The sequence below is a fragment of the Microcaecilia unicolor genome, chromosome 1 (genome assembly GCF_901765095.1).
Source record: "Microcaecilia unicolor chromosome 1, aMicUni1.1, whole genome shotgun sequence".
Taxonomy (NCBI): domain Eukaryota; kingdom Metazoa; phylum Chordata; class Amphibia; order Gymnophiona; family Siphonopidae; genus Microcaecilia; species Microcaecilia unicolor.
In genome coordinates, this window is record NC_044031.1 from 641,287,833 (window position 1) to 641,312,387 (window position 24,555).

Here is a 24,555-nt window from a genome sequence, read left to right on the forward strand (position 1 = left end):
AATTTGCTAGACCGCTCTAAATGTCAAGGCAAAGCAGAGTGGTGTTCAATCTACAGTTTATATTAAAAAAGAAAGGAACTCCGATAATGATAGGAGAGATATACATTCACAGCAGACAAGCAGAGAAATAGGAGAACACATAACATTGAGAGTAAAATAAACCACCTCAAGCTGAAGAGTCCCATCAGGCTGTCTCACCAAAAGATTGTTAAAAAAGCCAGGTTTTTTTAGGTTGGATTTAAAATTCTTTAGGGAGGGTTTACTATGGTAAGCAAGTTTAGGGCTTGGGAGAACTAGTCTATCATTTATTAAATGAAGGACTCAAGAGGGGGAATAAGGAATAGTTAGACAGGAGAGATAATCAGGGGGAACAAATCTAAAAGCTTTAAAAGTAGCAGTGCTATTTTATAAGTTAGCCAGTACTCAACAGGGAACCCTGCCCACTTTTTGGTTGGGTGGTCTGTGAGGATATTCAGCGGCACTCTCTGGTTAAGTGCTGCTGAATATCCTCTCTTAGATGGAGGGACAGTTGTAGCAGTAACAGCTCAACCTGCAGCTTTCTGTGATCATAGAACTCTGGATTCAGCTGAGGGTAGATGGAGAAGCATAAGTCATGAATCTGTGACTTATAGGTAATGAGAAGAAAGCAAAGTACTTAGGTCATCCTTGGAAGGAAGAAAGAGGAAATAAAGGTACAAGAGAAAGCGAGAGAGACAAGTGGTTGTATCTGGGCATGTGAGGTGGAAGAAAGCAGTTGCTATGTATTCCTCCTGCCAATCACCAGTAATCTCAAGGTAACCACAATTCAAAATGTAATTGTATTTCAGCCGGCTCCTTTTGTGTCATATAGATTCTTGGATACTTTGTTCAAAAAACACATCTTATCCACTGATTGGCATTCACACTTCTGTGTTCATATAATCATAATAAGAAATACTTTGCTTAATGTACCAATTTTTTCTCCAAGACTTTTCTCAGTGCTTGTTTCACATCTTTGTTCCGGAAGCTGTAGATCATGGGATTTACCATAGGGATTGCCATGGTGTAAACTACAGAAACCATACGATTCATGGACAGAGAGAAATGGGAACTTGGAATTACATACATGAAGATTAGCGTCCCAAAAAATAAAATCACTGTGGTAAAGTGAGATGCACAAGTGGAGAACGCTTTGCGTCTGCCCTCTGATGAGCGGATTCTCAGGATTGAAGAAATAATAAAAGTGTATGAGAGGACTATTGCAGTAACGGTTACAACACCAACAATGCCAGCAAGAATAGATAACACCACCTCATTTGAATAGGTATCAGAACAGGAAAGCTTGAACAGTGGAGGGATATCACAATAGAAATGATTGATCTCATTTGATCCACAGAAGGTCATAGAGAATGTGTTGATGGTTTGTATCAATGAATATACTGTACTGACCATGTATGCACTGATCACTAGACATATACAGACTCTCCTAGTCATTACAACAGTATAAAGTAATGGGTTACATATTGCCACATAACGATCATACGCCATCACCACCAGCAAGAAACACTCTGTAGTGCCCACAGTTACAAAAATACACAGCTGTGTAGCACATTCAAACAGGGAGATGGTGCTTTTCTCAACTTTGAAGTCAACTAATGCTTTTGGGGTGACTGTTGAGGAGTAACAGATATCTACAAATGATAAGTTAGTGAGAAAAAAGTACATGGGTGTGCGAAGGTGAGGATCAATTCTAATTAATGTGATGATGCTGATGTTTCCCAGTAAATTAAGAACATACATGACCAAAAACACAACAAACAGTAAACTCTGCAGGTTGGAGAGGTCAGAAAATCCCAAGAGGATGAATTCAGTCACAAAAGTTTGGTTTTTGCCCTTCATTTTCCACAGGATAATGAGCTGGATACTTTCTGCTGGGAAAATAGGGAAATAAAATCAGACATTAATCCTGTGTAGATGGCTGAAGTACAGAATAACTTTTAAGAGCTCTGTAAGCTTCTATAACTGGACATTTAATTGGTCCCCAATAACACTAGCATAAACACTATTATCACTTTCACCGATGGTGATAATAGTATGGGGGACTCAGTAAAACAGTTATACAAGAGCCTGTATTATGTAGAGGGTTATGAGCCAATGATGAGTGGATATATTATCCACTTATTTTAAAGTCAGATTTTGAACCAGACTATCATGTAAGTAGATATATGGGTAGGTAATCAGTGCCATTTTACATAAGTCATCAAGTTGGAATATAGATGTTTTAGCAAAAACGTGCTGAGCCTGTGATATGTTTTAGAATACCAGGGCTGTATGTATAAGCATTCAATTAAATTGGCACATTTCCACCCTATTCACCAATATATCTAAAAACAGTGAAAAACATATAGGAGATAAATGTCAATCTCACAAAATGCCACCATGGCAAATGTGTAAATCCAGAATTTTCTAAAGGAGTGCCTAGGATACAGTAATTATTGTCTACAAGGTTCCCTCACCATGGAAGCTGACCATCTAATGTCTGCATGGGCATCTGGCAGGGTTCCAGTGGTGGTAGTAAATGTTTAGTGATATACATATAGCAGCACTAGATGTTCAGCGTCATCTGTATAACACTATCCATATAGGCTCCAGCTGCAGTGGTGAACATCTTCGACATATGTGGCATCTAGATGGCCTCCTGCTAGCAATCACCTGGGCAGCCATGTGCTCATGGGTCACCTCAAACAATGTGTCAGATTTGAACAGTGGAATTGAGATGCCCAAGTCAGGATGTCTCTAGTGTCAGTCGTATTTTAGAAAAAAATCTGCTGACAAGAGGCTTTTCTAAAATACAGAAAAAAATCTAAGTTTATGCACCGAATGTGGGCAGCATAAGCTGGCACATAACTGGTTATTTTTGTGATCTTAGAAACATAACCAGTTATTATCCCAATGTGAGTGGAGGAGTGGCCTAGTGGTTAGGGTGGTGGACTCTGGTCCTGGGGAACTGAGGAACTGAGTTTGATTCCCACTTCAGGCACAGGCAGCTCCTTTTGACTCTGGGCAAGTCACTTAACCCTCCATTGCCCCAGATACAAATAAGTACCTGTATACAATATGTAAGCCGCATTGAGCCTGCCATGAGTGGGAAAGTGCGGGGTACCAATGTAACAAAAAAAAAATGCTGTCACAATGACCAGTTCCTCTTTCCAGTTTAGCATAGCATAGTTTGGATTCGGTGTCCAAATCTTAAACAGGCTTGATAGCAGGTTTAGTTCATTAAGTCCTGCCCAAAATATGCCCAGAACACACACCCCTGTCCATTTGCATGCACTTGGGTTTGAGTCATATAATGGGGACTAGATGTTTAATATAAGATAATTGTTTAAATGTCGGTTTATGCACATCACAAACACAAGTAGGGTTTGTAAAATGAAGGCCAATGTGATTTTAAGTTGGAGCAGTTGTTTGTATGATCATGCTTAAACTGATAAAATGATCTGAGTAGCACTTTAGGAAATCCAGCGTATGCCATCTTTTACTGAACCAAACTAACAAGGATTGTCTAAATCAAAGATTTCTTGACTTGCCATGCTTCTGTGATATCAGAGGATATAAGCATTCTGATATTGGGTCAGACAAAAAGTCTATCCAAAAAAGACAAAAAGTCTTCCTGCTTGACAGATTTTGTGTAAGTATGTATGAAGGAGTTGCCTACCCGTGCAGATAAGTGGTAGAGTTTTTCTTCCTTTTTGTCAGGAACACTGAGTACTATGCAATATTTTTTGTGTAAAAGTAATGGCTAGGGTTTGAGTTGCCCTTTTTTGGGATCTGTCATGTCACTAGGATATTGTTAATAATTTGACTGTTTTTATGAGGTAGTATTTTTTTCTCTGTTTAGTGTTGTTTTCTACTACTCTTTTTTTCGGTCTAGAGTAGAAACCAGTGATAATAGAGCCTATGTGAGGGTTTATTTAGAAGTCTATGACATCTCCTAGGCTGCTGAGGTTTCATTTTTTAATATAAATATATTTGCATATAGTAATACGATAGCCCCATAGGGTTTCTTAAACAAAAATAGGCCCCCTTTTATCAAGCTGTGCCAGTGCAGTAATGCTGACAAAGCCCATTCACTTTAAATGGTCTCCGTTGGCATTGCCATGCGGCAGCCACTAGTGCGGCTTGATAAAATAGGGCCATAGCAGTGTGGAGATATGAGCTTTTTGCTTTCCATTTTGGTTTATTCTTGTTCAGAGATACTCAAAACTAACCCATTTGGAGAAACTTCCCCAATATTTGGGGCACAAGAGTCTTCTTTTACTTCAATAATAGGTCTAAAAAAAAACCTTACAATTTTTATTTTTATCAGTTCAAGAATTGTTTTTATAAATTTCACATTTTATAAAACTTTATCATTATGCCCAAATTAAGGCCTGCCACTTCACTTCTCAACAGGGGCTCAGTTTAATCATTGATCACAATGTCTGTGACAAGTAAATGGAAAAATAAAATCATAATTCTAGCACTTACCAACCTTTGTCTTTGAATTCACCTGGCAGATTGAAATCATTGATTTGGAGAATTACTAAGGTTTTTGAAAAATTTAAAAATCAAATAATTTTTAGATTTAAGGTGTGCCTATAAACCTATAAGAAAGATTGTTTATATGAGAATTCTGAATTTTTTATATTCATTTGTCACAAAGATTGTGATCTGTTGATTAAGTTGAGCCCCTGGGATATATATGTGTCTTCACTGCATGTCCAACGATAACTGCAATTTTACAAAAACACTCATGAAAAAGAGAGCATCCCAAGCCCTTCAGTAACAATTTCTGCAGCCAACAGCTTTGCAAGTTAGCAATCCAGCTGGAGCTGAGTGTCTCTACAAAGGAGCCAGAGGTAGGAATATAATCATCCCTGACCTCCCCCTATTTCCCTTGACAAGTGCCAAACCGCCAACTCTCCTTCCAGGCACTTCAAAATATCGATAACCTCCACCCCCATCATGTCTCCATGGTTTCTAGGTGGCACAGGAGAGATCCCTGGAAACTCCTATCTGGTATTCTTTTTCTAGGTATTCATACCTGGTCCTTTATTTTCAGGTCTATGACACCAATGGAAAAAAATCCACACACACACCACCAATAAAAAAAAATAAAGATCAAAGCAAAGGCCTTTGGGAGAGAGAATGGAGGGTCTCACATAATAGCAGCGAGGCCACCCAGAAATGTCTCAAAAATCCCTCAGGTCCTCTGCTCTTTTATTAAGAATGCATTAAGTCATAAATTGACTGGTTACATCACAAATCATCTGACACAAACTTTGAAAAAAATGCACTGGCTAGATTATATTCATCATCTACTAGCTAATTTGGTAAAGATCATTATCATTCCAGTAAAGATCATTAACATAAGACGTCCAGGAGAACAGTAACAGTACAAAGTAAATTATAAGGACTCTGTACTACAAGTAAATTGAACTCACATCAAGAATATCACATTTATGAAAGACTATAGTTAAGCTAAAGATAACAACTCCCACTCCCCATTTACCCTCCTGACAAGCCCACTCCCAAAAGTATCCCGGTGGGCAACATTGCCTAATCAAAATAATATCAGATTCTTCAAAGACCCAGTCACACATAAGATATGATTGACATGTTAATGATAAGATTATAAATCATGGTGGTCTTATTCCTTATTGAATTTATAATCAAAGCAATATCCAAAGCTTTCTTCCTCTGCTTCCCATTATACATATCAATGGCAACAGAGCATAAGCTTCTACCTAGTAGTAGATGACTCTTTCTCTTCTTAAAACAGGAAGCTGTGATATAAAACAATAATCAAAGATAGTACCTGAAATAGAAAAACACTAGTCTCCATACAAGCTCAGGACATTCTGCCTTGGAGAAGACTTGTGATCCAGGAAACTGGGGGAGAGCTGAATTGTGTTGAATGAGGGTCAGACTTTTCCCTTTGCTTTGCTATGGTATAAATTTCCTTTGGAGCCCTGTTTCCAAGTGTTTACTTGTTTTTCTTTTACTTCTTTGCTTTCTCCTGAGATCTCATTCAGGAAATACTTAAAAGTATTGTCTCTCAGGAATACTGATCTGCCTCAAAAGAAAATTGCTGGTAATCCTCAGGGTATGAATATGGATGTGCTTGAGGACATCTCTGAAATAGACCTAAGTTTTAGGAACCTTCACAGTATGACTTCAAATAACAAGCCACACATTTCCTGATATAAGTTTGTGAAATTGATACATTTATAATACTTAGAGCATATTTTATAAAGAAAAATGGGAATTTGTGTGGTTTGAAGATGCAAATTATCCCGGATGTGGCTGGAGCCACCCAGGTGAAATGGAAGAAAATTTTGGAATTAAAAGTGCGCTTGTAGGCCATGGGAGCTTCCTTATGAAAACAAAAATGATCCATGCATGTGTATAAGCACACTGCAGAATGTTCAGTATGTTTTTTTTATCCTGCCTTTCTTGCATGCTTGCTTTCTATCTCCCTATGTCCCTACTCATCCCCTCCATATGCTGACACAGCAACGACTGATTGCCCCCACAATTAGAGAAGTCGTTCATGCAAAAATAAGGCACTGCATATTTTCAATAGAAGACCCCGAGCTCTTGAACCAGTTCCCAAAGCATCTCAGATCTCAGTCATCCCTTGACCGGTTTAAGGTAGACCTGAAAACCTACCTATTTAAGGAAGCATTTCACAGGTACCACAGGGCCCTCTGGGTATGCTCCCCTACCTAGTGTGTGTCCCTTACCCCCCACTTTCCTATCATGATTATTGTAGTTCACCCCCTTTACCCATATAGGCTGCCTGTCTTTTCCCTACTCTTTTTCCTCTTCTCTGTAAGCTGCCTAGCTGGTATTACAGATAGGTGGGACAGCAAGTTCTTAATAAACTTGAAACTTGATAAGAGACAGCTATCTGACAGAATATAGATGATTAGTATGAATAAGGGATATAAAGTTAACCGAGCACCAGTCTAAATATCGGCTGGTGTCCGGTCAACTTGTCTGCACATGCCTTGGCACTGAATATCCAGGTTCAGTTCAGCCTGCGGCTGTGAGCAGCTCAGACGCTCATATTGGGCGGTATGCTTTTGTCTACTGAATTTAGCATTCTAGCACAATTCTGCTAGTCACAGACAGAGGAAGTGCTGGCCATGTTCACATATAATAATCATTTTAATTGCTTCTTCTTACCTGTGCTAGGAGTTAGTGGATATTTCCTGCCTCTGCTTGATATGTGAATAAAACTGATGGTAGGAGTAAATATACATTTTTTCTTTTGTGACAAGAGGGACTGGATCCCTGAAGTATTCCACAATGAACAATTTTCAGGTGAGCAAATAGAATGTTTAATTAATGTCTGAGGAACATTATAATGTTAAGCTGTGGTATTTGTTAATGTACAAAGGTTGAAAGACCAAACTGATATACTTGTATGGCTATCTATTTTTTTTTTTTTGCACATGGGGCTTCACATAAACGGCACTGAAATATTGCAGTTTTGCATGTTTGTATGTAAAGCCCCATTTATGAAACAAATCTATACGTTAGTTTCTCTTTGTAAATTGTCATCTTTAATGCAGAGTTTGATTGCTGCAAAATTTTATGTACATTCAAAATTAATGATCTGCTATGATGCAAGATCATGCAAAGCAGCATATTAATTATGAATTAATAGAAAACTATCGCACAACAAAGGTTTGAGGACTAGTTTTTCACAAAAAATATTATACCTCAGTGAGTTGTAGTAATTGGGAAAGTCATGACACTCTTCCCCCATGCAGCAACTTGATTTTTCTGGCAATAACATTAGTCACTGACATCTATGTTCAGAGTTAGATAAATAAGCTCAGCTTTTTAAGTGAATGGCATGGGCCCGATCCTTGGACCTTCCAAACTTGATCCTCCGACACCTCCATGCCTCTTTTCTTCCTGAGAAGTGTTTTTAAAGGAAAGCAGATGATCATTGAGTGTGTTACCCAGAGGATCACCAATAAAGATGAGTATTGTTCCAGGTGCCTTAGGGGGAATAAGACTGTCCTAAATTAATCTGGTTAGCTATCTGAATAGCAGTTTTAATATCACTGGTGCTGAATATCTGGATTCTTATATAGCGTCGTAGCTGAAAGTTAAAAATATGTCATTGCTGAATGTTGATGCCTAAGTTTATATATGAGGAAAAGACAATTGGTTTTAGTGCATGTCAAGAGATGCCACAATATGTTGTAGATTATATCAGTCTCTCGGTTCAATTTCCTCAACACTTGCATTGCTCCAAACAGAGTCTCTTTCTGGAGCTCATAAGGTGTAATATCACAGGAACATATCAAAATGGGCTTTGAAATGGTCCACTGTCCACTGACTATGGGGGTGGGGATTTCCTAAAGGGATGAGATTTGGCAATGGGGTTTTGTCTCATGGGGCTGTAGGTTTGGGAGGATCCATTGTAGAGGAATTATCTGGAGGAGGGTCAGATCTTGAGAGAGATGTGATCAGGGGAAGGTACTGTGTGAGGTCAGGTATGTGGGATTCTTGATAACAGAGTGTGTTTGGGTGAGGATGATCAGGAGATACTTGATCAGTGATATGTGATCAGTGTGTGTGTGTGTGGGGGGGGGGGGGGGGTGATTGGCAGGGTTATAAGTTTAGCTTTCCCAGAGAAATGGTCATGCTACTACAGTGCTGGTAACTCGGCTACACATAATACCACATTTCAAGATGAAATTAAGTGCAGTTACACTACCAGCAATCATGACAGCTACCACATGTCACAAATCAGTATGCTAACTGTCACAGCCAACATGTCACACATCAGCATACTGTCACAGCCAACACATGTCACCAATCAACATATTAACTATCACAGCCAACATGTTACTAATCAACATATTAACTGTCACAATCATCACATGTCACCTATCAGCATACTATTACAACCACCACATGTCACCAGTCAACATACTGTCATAGCCATCACATGTTCCCTATCAGCATGCTGTCACAGCAAAATGTTACCAATCAGCATACTGTCACCACCATCATATGTCACCAATCAGCATATTGTCACAACCACCACATGTCACCAATCAGCATACTAACTATTACAACCACCACATCATCAATGAACATACTAACTGTCACAGCCATCACAAGTCACCAATCAGAATATTAACTGTCACAACCATCACATGTCACCAATCAGCATTCTATCACAACCAGCACATATCATCAATCAGCATGCTAACTCTCATAACCCAACAAAGAGGAGTGAGGAAACGAAAGATGAGGAAGCCAAAGCAAGATGATATGAATAAATCTCTATCGCTTCCAAAGTGCTGCAAATGTATAGTCAAAAGACTCGACACCGCTGTGTTTCAGCTGGCATGCGTTAATCAGGAGACAAATTGAGATATTTATTGCAGCACTGTTAGTCTTCGAAGGACAAGCAGAGTGGAGTTTCTATTTCTTCTTCTTTCGTAACTCTAACAACCAACATGTCTCCAATCAGCATACTGTCACTGCTAGCACATGTCAAACAATGGGTGCTGTATCTCTGGTGGAGCTGAGCTCACTGTAGTTGACATGGGAACTCAGGATTTTTCTATCACATGAAGTATTCACGATGAACAGCTGGTAGGTGTGCATGAGTCTAAGCACCTAAAGATTATGCCAACAAAGTTGCAGTTCCATAGTGTCCAAACCTGGTTTCTGTCCTGAGCAGGCTTCTTTATTGTCTCTTACTGAGTGCTGAGAAAGCTGCATTGTTATGAGTTCATCTATCTAATAAGCAGACAATGCTCTGCCATAGAGGCCATAAAGTTAGTTTGTTTCTGTGGCTTCATAGACACACAATGAAGACTGGAAGTTACCCTACATATTTCTCCCCCTTTAACTTGGGAGAGGTGACAAAGTTTGATCCCAGACAAGCCCCCAATTCTGTAGGAGCGAAAGGTCATTAGTATAATTAACATGTCTAGGGAATGATTTGTCAATGACCCCATAAAGTTTGGACAGTGGTTTGCTGATAATAACAAATGGTATGCCAAGGTCTGGAAATACATTACAACTTATTAGTAATAATAAGGCTTACCAAAAAGATCAACACACATAAATACACACAACTCCTCCACATACATTCAGAATTGTCTTATAATATCTGCTTGTTATATAACTATCATGTTTTATCACTATAATGCTACCAAGATCCTTCTGTAACACTAAATGACTATTTTCTAATCTATTCCACTATTCATGATATATTGTAAGCCACATTGAGCCTGCAAAGAGGTGGGAAAATGTGGGATACAAATGCAATAAATAAATAAATAAATATTGATATTGCAAAAGCAAATGTAATAATAATAATTAGTAGGCTAGATTATTATACAAAACATAATATTTAGTAACTAATAAAAATGTTCCTAGTACAATCTTAGTTTTTTCCTAATAGAACAAAGAATAACCTATGGTAACCATGTGCCAATGGTCCTCTACTTGTTCTTTCATCTTGAGTGTCAAACTTATGCTCCATTCCAAGGGGCAGTGGGCTACCTTTTTGGTTGGAGGGGCCAAACAAACCAAACTTTAGTCCTGCCCAAAGCTCTCTAATTGCTGATGTTGTGTTGGGCAATATATTGATCAGATCATAGCCCCAGTGGGCCACTCCATTCTGCTGCCTATGTCCATTCCTTAATTAAATAACAGGTAGAGGAGTGGGTAAAACCCAAGGTTTGATTGACAGGAGATGGCATCACATGACAAAGTTGAACCTGTCTACACCCAAGGAGGTTTAATTGTTTCCCTGCACAGACACCATCTTGATGCACTCAAAATACATTACGCCAGCAAACTCCACATACTGGCTTCAAGCCAAATAATGGGCCAAGCACTCTCTCACTTTCTCCTGTCATTAAACCTCCTTGGTAAAACCTCAGTCTTGCACATTCATCTTACATGGGTAGCAAACTCAAAACTCAAGGGAGGCTTATATAATAGGCAGAACCATCTCAGTAATCCCAGAGGGGAATGCTATAACCAAATGGTATATACCTCCTCTCTAACTTGGTATGGTCTTGAATACATGAGCATACTGGGCTAATGAAGATACTGAAAGGTTCCTTACATACTGATTTAGCAATAGAAAAAAAGGTGAATCTCTCATTAAGTTAAAGAGCAGTAAATCACCTGGACTAGGTTGTATAAAACCCAAAGTACTGACGGAACTCAAAAATGAAATGGCAGATCTATTAATAATCTGTAACCTGTCATTAATATCATCCACATCTTAAACATTGGAAGGTTGCTAATGTAATGCCAATTGTTAAAAAGGGCTCTGGAGTGATCCAGGAATTTACAGACCACCAGTAAGCTTGATGTCACTGCCAATCAAAATGATAGAAACTATTATAAAAGACAAGATTATTAATAGAACTAAAAAATGAACTTGCGGAGCTACTGTTAGAAATATGCAATCTGTCCCTAAAATCGAGTGTAATACCGGAAGACTGGAGGGTAGCCAATGTTACTCCGATTTTTAAGAAAGGTTCCAGAGGAGATCCGGGAAATTATAGACCGGTGAGTCTGACGTCGGTGCCGGGCAAGATGGTGGAGGCTATTATTAAGAATAAAATTGCAGAGCATATACAAAAACATGGACTGATGAGACAAAGTCAGCACGGATTTAGTGAAGGGAAGTCTTGCCTCACCAATCTAATGCATTTTTTTGAGGGGGTAAGCAAACATGTGGACAATGGGGAGCCGGTTGATATTGTATATCTGGATTTTCAGAAGGCGTTTGACAAAGTGCCGCACGAAAGACTCCTGAAGAAATTGCAGAGTCATGGAATCGGAGGTAGGGTATTATTATGGATTAAGAACTGGTTGAAAGATAGGAAGCAGAGAGTAGGATTGCGTGGCCAGTATTCTCAGTGGAGGAGGGTAGTTAGTGGGGTCCCGCAGGGGTCTGTGCTGGGTCCGTTGCTTTTTAATGTATTTATAAATGACCTAGAGATGGGAATAACTAGTGAGGTAATTAAATTCGCCGATGACACAAAATTATTCAGGGTCGTCAAGTCGCAGGAGGAATGTGAACGATTACAGGAGGACCTTGCGAGACTGGGAGAATGGGCGTGCAAGTGGCAGATGAAGTTCAATGTTGACAAGTGCAAAGTGATGCATGTGGGTAAGAGGAACCCGAATTATAGCTACGTCTTGCAAGGTTCCGCGTTAGGAGTTACGGATCAAGAAAGGGATCTGGGTGTCGTCGTCGATGATACGCTGAAACCTTCTGCTCAGTGTGCTGCTGCGGCTAGGAAAGCGAATAGAATGTTGGGTGTTATTAGGAAGGGTATGGAGTCCAGGTGTGCGGATGTTATAATGCCGTTGTATCGCTCCATGGTGCGACCGCACCTGGAGTATTGTGTTCAGTACTGGTCTCCGTATCTCAAAAAAGATATAGTAGAATTGGAAAAGGTACAGCGAAGGGCGACGAAAATGATAGTGGGGATGGGACGACTTTCCTATGAAGAGAGGCTGAGAAGGCTAGGGCTTTTCAGCTTGGAGAAGAGACGGCTGAGGGGAGATATGATAGAAGTGTATAAAATAATGAGTGGAATGGATCGGGTGGATGTGAAGCGACTGTTCACGCTATCCAAAAATACTAGGACTAGAGGGCATGAGTTGAAGCTACAGTGTGGTAAATTTAAAACGAATCGGAGAAAATTTTTCTTCACCCAACGTGTAATTAGACTCTGGAATTCATTGCCGGAGAACGTGGTACGGGCGGTTAGCTTGACGGAGTTTAAAAAGGGGTTAGATAGATTCCTAAAGGACAAGTCCATAGACCGCTATTAAATGGACTTGGAAAAATTCCGCATTTTTAGGTATAACTTGTCTGGAATGTTTTTACGTTTGGGGAGCGTGCCAGGTGCCCTTGACCTGGATTGGCCACTGTCGGTGACAGGATGCTGGGCTAGATGGACCTTTGGTCTTTCCCAGTATGGCACTACTTATGTACTTATGTACTTATGACAAGATTACTAAACATACAAACATCGATTGCCTTACTAATTTGCTATATTTTGAAGATGTGAATAAACATTTGGACAAAAATGAGCTAGTTGATGTAGGGGCTCATTTTCAAAACAGAAAAATGTCCAAAAAGTGGCACAAAGCAGCAGATGGATTTTTGTTTTTTGCTAAAATGTCCAAATCGTTATTTTCAAAACTAATTTTTAAGACGGTTTTCTATGCAGTTTGTATGCAGTGCATCCCAATCACAAAGAGGTGTGTTAGGGGTGGCAATTTCAGGCACCCAAAACTTGGGCATTTTTCTACCATAATGTAACAACATAAAAAAACATCTGGGGTTAAAAGTTAGATGTCTTGGTCTAGACCTGTTCAATTGCAACAAGGTCACAAAAAGGTGACGTGGAGGGGTATAATCGAATGGCGCCAGCCAAATAGATGGCCGGCCATCTATGTGGCCGGCACCGCAAAGAGCAGTCCTGAACTGTATTATCGAAAAAGATGGCCGGCCATCTTTATTTTCGATAATATGGTTCGGGACGGCCAAATGTCAGAGATGGCCGGGTTTGAGATGGTCGGCATCGATTAAAGCTTTCAAACAGGTAGAAAAGGCGATGGCCAAAGCGAGAAAGATATTTGGGTGCATAAAGAGAGGCATGATCTGCAGGAAATAGGAGGTGATGGTGCTGTTGTATAAGTCTCTGGTGAGGCCTCATTTGGAGTACTGCGTGCAGTTCTGGAGAGTGCACCTACGGAAAGATCTAAACAGGATGGAGTTGGTCCAGAGGGCGGCTACGAAATTAGTAAGCGGTCTTGAAGGCAAAAATTATAGGGACAGGCTTATGAACCTCAACATGCATATGCTGGAAGAGAGGAGGGAGAGAGGAGAAATGATAGAAACGTTTAAATATCTCAAGGGCACTTATGTACAGGAAGAGAGCCTTTTTCAAATGAAGGAGAGCTCTGGAATGAGGGGGCATATGACAAAGTTAAGAGGGAATAGGCTTAGGAGTAACCTAAGGAAGTATTATTTCACAGAAAGGGTGGTGGAGGCATGAAATGGCCTCCCAGTGGAGGTGGTGGAGTCGAGGACTATTCCAGAATTTAAAAAGGCATGGGATAAGCATATGGGATCACTTAGGAACAGGAAGAATTAGGGATTACAGAGGATGAGCAGACTGGATGGGTCATATGGCCTTCATCTGCCGTCATGTTTCTATGTTTCTAAATAGTACGTATCAGCCTCTATGACAGCTTCAGATGTTATGGCAGTCCTATTGGAACAGCAAGCAGGTCCCTGGAGTAGCTGAGTGTTCGGTGCAGTGCACTTTGGAGAAGGGGACCCAGGCCATTATAGCACTTCAGCCTTGCCTCCTTTATTGTATATCAATAGGCAGCGTGTGGTTATTATATTTGAGATTCCGCCTCTCATACAGAACAGAAAGGTGGTTTACAATTCAAAATTATCAGAAAACATAAAAAAACTACATTAAAAATAGAACAGAAAAAAGCAGAGTCAGAAGGAAGATAGAGCCAAGAGATAATAAAGGATAGTATGGGTGAAAGAAAATGAACTCCAGACCACTGAATCCACTCGGAACTGTGCCCAATCTCCAAATGATAAATTGAAAAGATGAGTTTTAAGTAATGCTTTAAATTTAAGAAAGGATAGTTTAGTGTGGGGTAAAGGAGGAAGCAAGTTCCAAAGGAGGGGACTAATACAATAAATAGCACTCTGGTGCATATAGTCCAGCTGGACACATGAGGCTGGGGGGTGGAGATGAAGGGTTCTTACAAGTTTGTGAGAGATAATGAGGGAAGAAAGATAACTAGGAATAGCAGAATAAGGGACCTTTTGAACTATGGTGAGGATTTTTAGTTGAATGTGATATTGTATAGGAAGTCAGTGATATTTTATCAGAAGCAGTGTAATACAATCAAATTTTGTTACCTGAGAAAGAATCTGGAGGGCTGTATTTTGGATAGTCTGAATGAGCATGATAGAGTAGTGAGGTAAACCAGCACATATTGCATTACAGTAGTCAAGTCAGGAAATGACCAATGCATAGAAAAGGTCATCTGATATGAGGGGTCAAAATAAGACTGAACTGTACAAAACTGACCTAAAACAACAAAAACAAGATTTGGTTAGGGAAGAAATTTGAGATCAGAAAGATAGATCCTGATCACATAGATTCCCAAATATTTACATGTATTTACCATAGTGACAGGATTGGTGCCAATAAAGGGTTGAAGGGGAGAACATGGGGAATTATGAGTCACCCATATGGTAACTGTCTTGGTGGGATTAACATACATAAACATTGTCTGTCAGGAATGCTGTCCCTCTATTAATTTCTAATATATATTATCTGCCTCAAAAGAAAATTGATGGTAATCCTGAGGGTGTGAATATGGATGTGCTTGAGGATGTCTCTGAAATTGACCTAAGTTTTTTGGAATATTCACAGGATAACTGTGAACAACGAGCCACACTCTTGGTGACATTAGTTTGTGAAATTGATAATTTTATGATACCTAGAGCATATTTTAGAAAGAAAAATATTTTGTGGTCAGAAATTGCAGATTTCTCCTTCTGCTATATATTCTTAGTGCCTTTGGGTCTTTACCTCTAGGGATCCATAGAAACTGCTGAGGAATACTCTGTTGCAGCAGGGACTAATATTAGTTGAGATGGTAAAAGTGCATGTGTTAATGGTTTCCATGTTAACCTAGAGGGATAAAGAACTCCTAGGAGTTTAACATTTTTTTCTTTCAACATTGTTAACAAAAACCTGTAAAATCCTTTCACCTTTCACAATCTACCCAGAGATTGGAAATTGTAAATCTGGGTGTGGATGTCTCATTTCCAGGCTGGCAAAAGGATGATACTCTCTCAGAGTACCATAAAAACTGAATAAAATCCATATTTTGCCCTGAGAAAGTGCTGGTGACCGTGTAGATATGAGATTTATCATCTCCATTGTAGAGAGGTGTGGTAGCCGTGTTAGTCCACCCTTAAAGGTTATCAATAGAAATCAAACAAAATAAAACATGGAAAAGAAAATAAGATGATACCTTTTTTATTGGACATAACTTAATACATTTCTTGATTAGCTTTCGAAGGTTGCCCTTCCTCGTCAGATCGGAAATAAGCAAATGTGGTAGCATATAGTATATATAAGAGAAACATCAAAGCATTACTTTGACAGTCTGACAGAGTGGGAGGGTGGGGGTATGCATGGGGACATCAAAGCATTTCATTGATATTCTAACAGGATGGGTGTTGGTAGGTGAGAGGAGGGTAATAAACAGAGAAATACAGCTTTATGGTTTATATCTCCATTGTAAAATGACTACCTTCCTGCCTCATTATCAGGAGAATCACTATTGTGTGGAGACTCTTTTCCAAGGGAGCTGAGTCTCAGGGAATATAGAGGCTTGGCATTCATCTTCATCCCACAGCCCAAGTACCTGGTATCCTTTCTCAGGTGATGGTGTTTTCAATCCCTTTCTGCTCACAAAGTTACTGTATACTCCCAAATGCCAGTCAGTCTGTGAGCTGTTCTGCCCCTCTCACACTGCTGTTAGGTATTCATTAGAGATGGGCTGCCCTTTGCAATCGCCAAACAGAGAGGGTAATCAGCATACATAAAAAGTACACAAACAAAAAAAGCAACACTGGGCCCTCAAGACTGCCGCTTTTACAATTTTGATTTTGTATCAAAACGAGGCTAACACGGGATTTTCTCCGACATAGTGGCTGTCGGTTCAGACAGCCTCACTTGGCTCTAAAGATGTTCTTTTTCCCCTCCTTTGGAGACACCGGCTAGACACAAGTTTAACCACTGAATCTCAGCATTGGACAGACATTTATTTAATAACATTTACCATTGAGCCTCGACCCCTGAGGCAGGCGTTGTTTAACGCCGAAATACGACTCTAGTCAGGTCATTTATCAATAAAATACTCCTGTTGTCGCAGTCTTGAGGGCCCAGTGTTGCTTTTTTTGTTTCTGCCCTTTGCAATGAAATGTCATTTGACGATAATAGTTTGCACTCTTTGCTGAGAGTGCTCAATATGCAGAAAGAGAGTGCAGTTTTCTTGAAGAGTGTGCACTATGTGGAAAGAAGGAGCATTCTTCTCAAAGAGGGAACACTTCCCAATAGAGTGCATGCATGCACATGCATGATAATTCACACTCGGCACGCTCTATAAGAAGAATGCACGCTTTTCATAGTAGTATGCACTCTTTAAGAAAAATGTGCCTTCTGTGCACATAGTGGGTTAGATTCAGTAAATCATGCTAAAACATCGGCGCTCACTGCTATTCTAAAATGGGAAGTCACAGATGAGCGCCTGTTATAGAATATCTTTGAGTGCTGGTTTTCATGCCCCCCTTTGGACACCAGGACTTAGACTTGCTGAAACCAGGTGTAATTCCTGGCACACAATTTGGGCGCACATCTCCAGTATTCTATAACACTGCGCACAAATTTTAGCAATGGCCCGGCCTGCCCATATACCTTCCATGGCCATACCCCCTTTTGGGTTGTGTGCTACGTTGTTATGGAATAGCATATAGCAAACTGTGTGCACAATTCCAAATTGGTGCCGATCAGTGCCAATTGGCACACAATTATTGGCACTAATTTGCTCCTTAGCCAATTTAATTCAGCACACATCTTGGATCAGTGCCCAATTTTGAGTGCTATATATGGAATCTGGAGGAGTGGGCATGTTTCAGTAAATGGGGCCAAAATTTGTGCACTGTAAAAATATGCACTGAACCTATATTTTATAAAGGGTAATCCAGGGGCGTAGCTACATGGGGCCACGGGGGTATGGGCCCCCGTAGATTTGGCCTGCCCCCCCACCGCCGACCCTCTCAACCCCCCTCCTGCCGCCAACCCTCCCCCTCTGCCGCCACCGTCGGGTACCTTTGCTGGCGGGGGTCCCAAACCCCCGCCAGCCGAAGTCCTCTTCTCTGGCGCCGCCACGTTTCTGATCTAAAAGCAAGGCTTCTGTCTCTGTGAGTCTGACGTCCTGCATGTATAACGTACCTCTTCCAGTGCCATTGGATCTTCATCCCACTCTCCTAGTTACAGCCACTATATACCTGCAATATCCTATCCATCATTCTAATATTCAAAATTTTCTGACCAAAATTTTGAATATAAGAATGATGGATAGAATTTCTTCAATAAATGAAGGTAGCTGTATTGAAAATCCAATTTAAGGTTAGTAGAAGCAATCTCTGGATCCTCAAACATCACATTCTCACATTCTTCAGTATCTCAGCAGCTGGCTGTTGACTCTTCCCTTTCTCTAAGATCTGTTGCATGAGGAAGGAACTTTGATCTTAAATCTACATCATATTTTTTTTAGTTCAAATATTTTTATTAAAATACATCAATTCATATTCAGCACAACATCAACAACAAAAAACATAAAGATACATAACAAATCCCAGTTCCACAACCCGTGGTTCCAAGATCTGTGTCAATATATCAACATCACACACTTGACAATATCCTTGGACCATAGCCCATATCTTCTCATGTTCATATTTGGCAGTTACATATAATTGAATTCCACCAGGCATTGTAGCCCATCTGGGCTGCATATTTACAACATTTCAAAATATTAATAATTTGATTTAATTTATTGACTTGGCAAACCATTTAACACTTTGATTTACTGATATACCATTTAATACAAAATTTGCTTTAAAACAGTTTACATAATAAAAACTGACATGAAAATTGCAAGCAAATTCAATATAACAGTACAGCCAAAACATTGAACAATGAACAAAAGAACAAAAATACAAATTAATTATAATGTTTCTCTAAAATGGCCACGTTAATAAAGCCTTAAAAAATAACAAATAACAATACTGAATTTAAATAGCAATAAATGCCATTACAATGCACCAGCATAAAAAGACACCCTAGTGTGGTGCAAATCAATCTAATACAATCAAGACAGCTTTAAATCAGAACGCTTCTCAAACAGTCAGGTTTTCAGGGCTTTTCAAAAAGCAATTAACTTGAAAGGCTACTCAATTCAGATGGTGACAAATTCCATAAAAATGCACCAGCATAAGAAAATGCCCTGTTTCTGGTGTCAATCATTCTAATGTTACTTAAAGAAGATAAACGCATCACACTGTTTTGTGAGGAATGTAGCAATTTTGATTTGCGCTAATACTATCAGAATGTCCAATAGTGTCTGCTTATACTCGGACAGCTCTTCTTTGAGTCCTATTGATCTATACATTACAATACAGTAGATTATTGGTTCTGATAAATATACCAACTGACTTGTAGTTCACCAGACTCTTTCCCCAATAGACTTTGATGACAATAAATGATTTGCGAGTGCATCTTTATGGATTAGCGCTTAGCAAGATGCATGTGCAAATCTAAATTGTTGCCAATTAATACCAATAATTGGTTGTTAGCACCCACTTATTGGTGCTAATTGGCTCGGTACTCAATTAAATTGCATACCCAAATTGAGCACTATTTCTGGAATCCGGGGGATTATGTGCATGCAATAAATTCATGTGCAAAATTGACTGCACAAGCATTAATTCATAGACATATTTATGTATGAGTGATTTATACACACTTTAAATTTGTGGGTGCCCAAATGAACTGAATATGCACTCATGAATTTACATCCCTAAATGAGGGGAAGGGTGCATTGGCCATGAGAGGAAAAGGAGGCAGTGTAATTGTTTTCTGTGCTAATGTGTCTGTTCCAGACCAGTAGTTGCCTGCAGCTATTGGTCGGGCGCACCACTGCTACTAGCTCCTCTTCAACCCCAGTGTTGATGCTACGCTTTGCTCCGCAGACCTGCACTCCAGTTCTTCTGAGTCCTCCCCACTCTGATGTCCTCTTAGAGAAGGCAGAACACATATTGCTGGAGCTTGGACCTGGCACATCTGTAAGAAAGATAGGGTTGTCATCTCCAAACATCAATGCTCCTCACCATGCTTATCTTGCTTACCATGTTTTGTCAGCCCTGCATCCAGCATTGGTCTAGCAACACTTTCCTCTCTCTGCCCAACATCCTGCTCACCAGTCCAGCATCACCTCCTCTCTCTCTCTCTCTCCCCTGCTGTCATTGCCATAGCTCCAGGCTTGCAAAAGCTTCCCAGTGCTTTTTACTGGTGCTTCATTGATTGCTGCTGTGGACCCAGAGGTATGACAGTCGTAGTGACAACAATGACAACGGCAATGGTAATATCAGCAAAATGGAGGGGTGGGGGTCACCATGGGATCTGTGATGTTCCAGTGCCCCTCCTTATATTGATCCCATAGCAAAGAGCCAGTCTAACTGGTAATAGCTGCCATGGTGCTTGTGAGTTGCAGCAGATTTGGGTGCCAAATTTGTTGTGAATACTGTGCTTGATGGTTTGTGCTGGCCTTGTCTCCTTTCTTCTGTCAATAGTTAAGATTTGGAGAGAAACAGGAAGTTATGGCTAAAGAAGATAAATGGACAGTTGTGTCCATGTGAGGAAGGGAGCTGATGTAGCAGACAAAGCTCAGCCTGTAGTTCTGGATGATAACAGGACTCTTAACTGAGTTGAAGCTAAATCAGGGAAGAGCAAGTAATGGAGCAGTGAATGGCAGGCAGGAAGCAGAATACTGAAGTTATCACAGGAATGAGGGAAAGGGAAAGGGGAAATGGGACTTGATATACCGCTTTTCTGAGGTTTTTGCAACTACATTCAAAGCGGTTTACATATATTCAGGTACTTATTTTGTACCAGGGGGCAATAAAGGGTTAAATGACTTGCCCAGAGTCACAAGGAGCTGCAGTGGGAATCAAACTGAGTTCCTCAGGATCAAAGTCCACTGCACTAACCACTAGGCTACTCATAGGTAGGGGACTAGAGAACAACAAGAAAGAAGAGTTGGGTTAACAATGCATACAAGGTAGAAGAAGGAAACATATTCACTCCACTCCCAGTAAACAACAATCTCGAAATGACCACATTTTGAATATTTTATTGCATATTAACTAAACTTCTATTATATCAAATATATCATGAGGCATCTTGATCAAAGATACACAACTATATCTTCTGATTACCATTCATGCCTCTTTTTTATATAAATATTAGGGATAGGCAACTGGAAAAACATGATTTCATTATCATTTTCTTTGTTGTTTACAGGAATTTTCATTTTATTCAGGGGGATTTGGCCATTTCATTAGAGGAGCAATGTTGTTATGAGTGCCTGCTGCTTCAAAAGAATGCACACACTTTAAAAATAGTAAGCACAAGTTCAAAAGAATGCATAGAGGGGCATAATTGAACGAAAACGTCTATCTCCATGGGCGTTTATCTCCGAGAACGGGTCCGTGAAGGGGTGGACCGAACCGTATTTTCGAAAAAAATAGATGTCCATGTTTTATTTGACAATTTGTGAGCTGGGCGTTTTTGTTTTTCAGTGATAATGGAAAATGGAAGCGCCCAGCTCAAAAACGAATAAATCCAAGGCATTTGTTCGTGGGAGGGGCCAGGATTCATAGTGCACTGGGCCCCCTCACATGCCAGGACACCAACCGGGCACCCTAGGGGGCACTTTTACAAAAACAAAAAAAAAGGTAAAAGAGCTCCCAGGTGCATAGCACCCTTCCCTTGTGTGTTGAGCCCCCCAAATCCCCCTCAAAACCCACTGGCCACAAGTCTACACCATTACTATAGCCCTAAGGGGTGAAGGGGGGCACCTACATGTGGGTGCAGTGGGTTTGGGGGGGTTGGACGACTAAGCATTAAGCAGCACAATTGTAACAGGTAGGGGGGGATGGGCCTGGGTCCACCTGCCTGAAGTCCACTGCACCCCCTAACAACTGCTCCAGGGACCTGCATACTGCTGCCAGGGAGGTAGGTATGACATTTGAGGGTGAAAATAAAAAGTTGTGAAACATCATTTTTTGTGGTGGGAGGGGGTTAGTGACCACTGGGGGAGTCAGGGGAGGTCATCCCCGATTCCCTCTGGGGGTAATCTGGTCATTTAGGGCACTTTTTGGGGCCTTATTCGTGAAAAAACAGGGTCCAGGAAAAGTGCCCTAAATTCTAGCTACAAATGCATACTTTTTTTCCATTATCGGCGAAAGGCACCCATCTCTCCTCGGCCGATAACCACGCCCCAGTTCCACCTTCGCCACGCCTCCGACACACCCCGTCAACTTTGTACGCTTCCGCGATGGAGTGCAGTTGAAAACGTCCAAAATCAGCTTTCCATTATACCGATTTATTCGTTTTTGTGAGATAAACGTCTATCTCCCGATTTGGGTCGAAATCTAGGCGTTTTTCTCTTTCAATTATAAGGTGGATAGTATTATCAGCACATGAAAAACCACAAAAATTTTTTTCTCCACATTTAAATATGCTAATGGCATGAAATGACATAAGATAAAGTCATTGACATTTCCCATGTGATAACAAATGACAGTCCTTCCCTAAAAATCAAGAGAGGAACTTCTTTGCATGACAAAACCATCTTTTCTCCAAGATTTTTCTTAGTGCTTGTTTAACATCTTTGTTTCTAAGACTGTAGATCATGGGATTTACCATAGGTATTACCATTGTGTATATTACAGAAAGCACACGGTTTATATACAGAGAGAATTGGGAACTTGGGATTACATATATAAAGGTCAGAGTCCCAAAAAATAAAATCACAGTGAAAAGGTGAGATGCACAAGTAGAGAAAGCTTTGTGTCTGCCCTCTGAAGAGCGGATTCTTAGGATAGCAGAAATAATTAAAATGTAAGACAAAACTATTGTTATAACTGATAGAAACCCAACAATGCCAGCGAGAATAGATAATACCATCTCATTAAAGAAGGTATCAGAGCAGGAGAGCTTTAACAGTGGATGAGCATCACAATAGAAATGATTAATTTTGTTGGATCCACAGAAATTCACTGAGAATATATTAACAGTGTGCATAAAGGAACATACTGTGCTAAAAATGTAGACACCAATCATCATCTGACCACAAACTCTTCTAGTCATCACAACAGGATAATGTAAGGGATTGCAAATTGCCACATAACGATCATAGGACATCACTGTCAACAAGAGACACTCTGCAGCTGTCATGTTTATAAACATAAAGAGTTGTGTAGCGCATTCAAGCAGGGAGATGGTGTTTTCCTCCACTTTGAAGTCAACTAATGCCTTTGGGGTGATTGTTGAGGAGTAACAGATATCTACAAATGATAAGTTAGTGAGAAAATAGTACATGGGTTTGTGAAGTTGAGGATCAACTCTTACTATAGTGGTTATGCTGATGTTTCCCAGTAGAGTGAGAATATACATGATCAAAAACATAACAAACAGTAAACTCTGCAGCTTGGGAAGGTCAGAAAATCCTAACAGGATGAACTCAGTCACAGAAGTTTGATTTTTGCCCTTCATTGTCCCCAGGGTAGAGAGCTGGATATGTGCTGCTAGGATAAAAGAGAAAGAAAATCAGAAAGTAATCCCACATACAGCAAAAAAATAAAATAAGAAAGGCATGAAGGACTAAATATCTTTTAAGGGTGTTGTAAATTCCTTTAGGAAGACTTTTTAATCAATTCCCCGGTGTAACTAGCATAGTAATATATTTGAGGGGTTTCAGCCATTTCATCATCATGGCAGCACTCTTTCGAAAGAGTGTAAACTCTGCAAAGATTATTATTGTTCGTTAAAATTTGCTAATCCCACCGACATCACTGAAGCAGATCAAGGCGAGGTACGTTAAAATAGTAATAAAAAGCCAGAAAGAGAACACCATAATTAATAGGATAGATCAACATACACATAAAAGAATCATACAATAAGCATTCCATGGTTGCCAACCACAAGCATGCCCCCACTATTTGCAGAATGTACACTCTTTTCCAATAGTTGCATGCATGTGCGTAGTACACACATTCCTAATTTCATTATAAAATATATGAACACTTCTGTCCCATTAATCTGTGCTGACAATAGCATTGGGATTCATTGTAACACAAGGTCAATATTAAGTGGATGAGTGGATCCATATGCAATTATCTTTATGCAGATTTTTAACTAACCTATCCATTTAGGTAGATGCACTGAAAACACAGGTCCTAAACTTACACAGATAAGTTATTAATTTAAGTTAGGACACTTATTTATGTGTTTCCACTTATCTGGGCAGAACTGTAATAAATCCAGCTTGTGCCATCTTTCTCTTAGCTGAAAGTTTCATGAACCAAACTAACATAGAGTCTCTGAAGCAGTGATTTCTGGACTTGTACTACACTGAGCCATGACAATGCTACTTTGAAAGAATATACTGTGATCAATATTTAATTGCTTGTGGTCTAAACTATTTTTAAAATGCTGACCCAGCAATAAAGGAAAAGCAACCCTTTATATAGAGTTCAAACAGGAAACAGTAGGGATGCACGAGTAGCCTTCCATTCCAACCACAGAGACGTATCTACAGTATCTACATTTCTGTGGT

General features: G+C 39.9%; 1 protein-coding gene across 1 annotated transcript; it reads right to left on the bottom strand.

The window, feature by feature from the left end:
- Positions 1-942: 942 nt before the first annotated feature.
- LOC115461157 (olfactory receptor 1002-like) lies at positions 943-23,492 on the bottom strand. Its single transcript, XM_030190768.1, has 2 exons — positions 22,562-23,492; positions 943-1,910 (listed from the first exon to the last, which is right to left on the bottom strand). Exons 1-2 carry the CDS (start codon positions 23,490-23,492, stop codon positions 943-945), a joined length of 1,899 nt encoding a protein of 632 aa, XP_030046628.1.
- Between the last annotated feature and the right edge of the window lie 1,063 nt (positions 23,493-24,555).

Bases quoted from the DNA above. Each gene is read 5' to 3' on its own strand.
- LOC115461157 (XM_030190768.1), bottom strand. From the start codon at position 23,492: ATGAAGGGCAAAAATCAAACTTCTGTGACTGAGTTCATCCTGTTAGGA. The intron at 1,911-22,561 runs GTCATGCAAAGA...CTATTTTCCCAG, and splicing joins CTTGGAGAAAAGATGGTTTT to CAGAAAGTATCCAGCTCATT.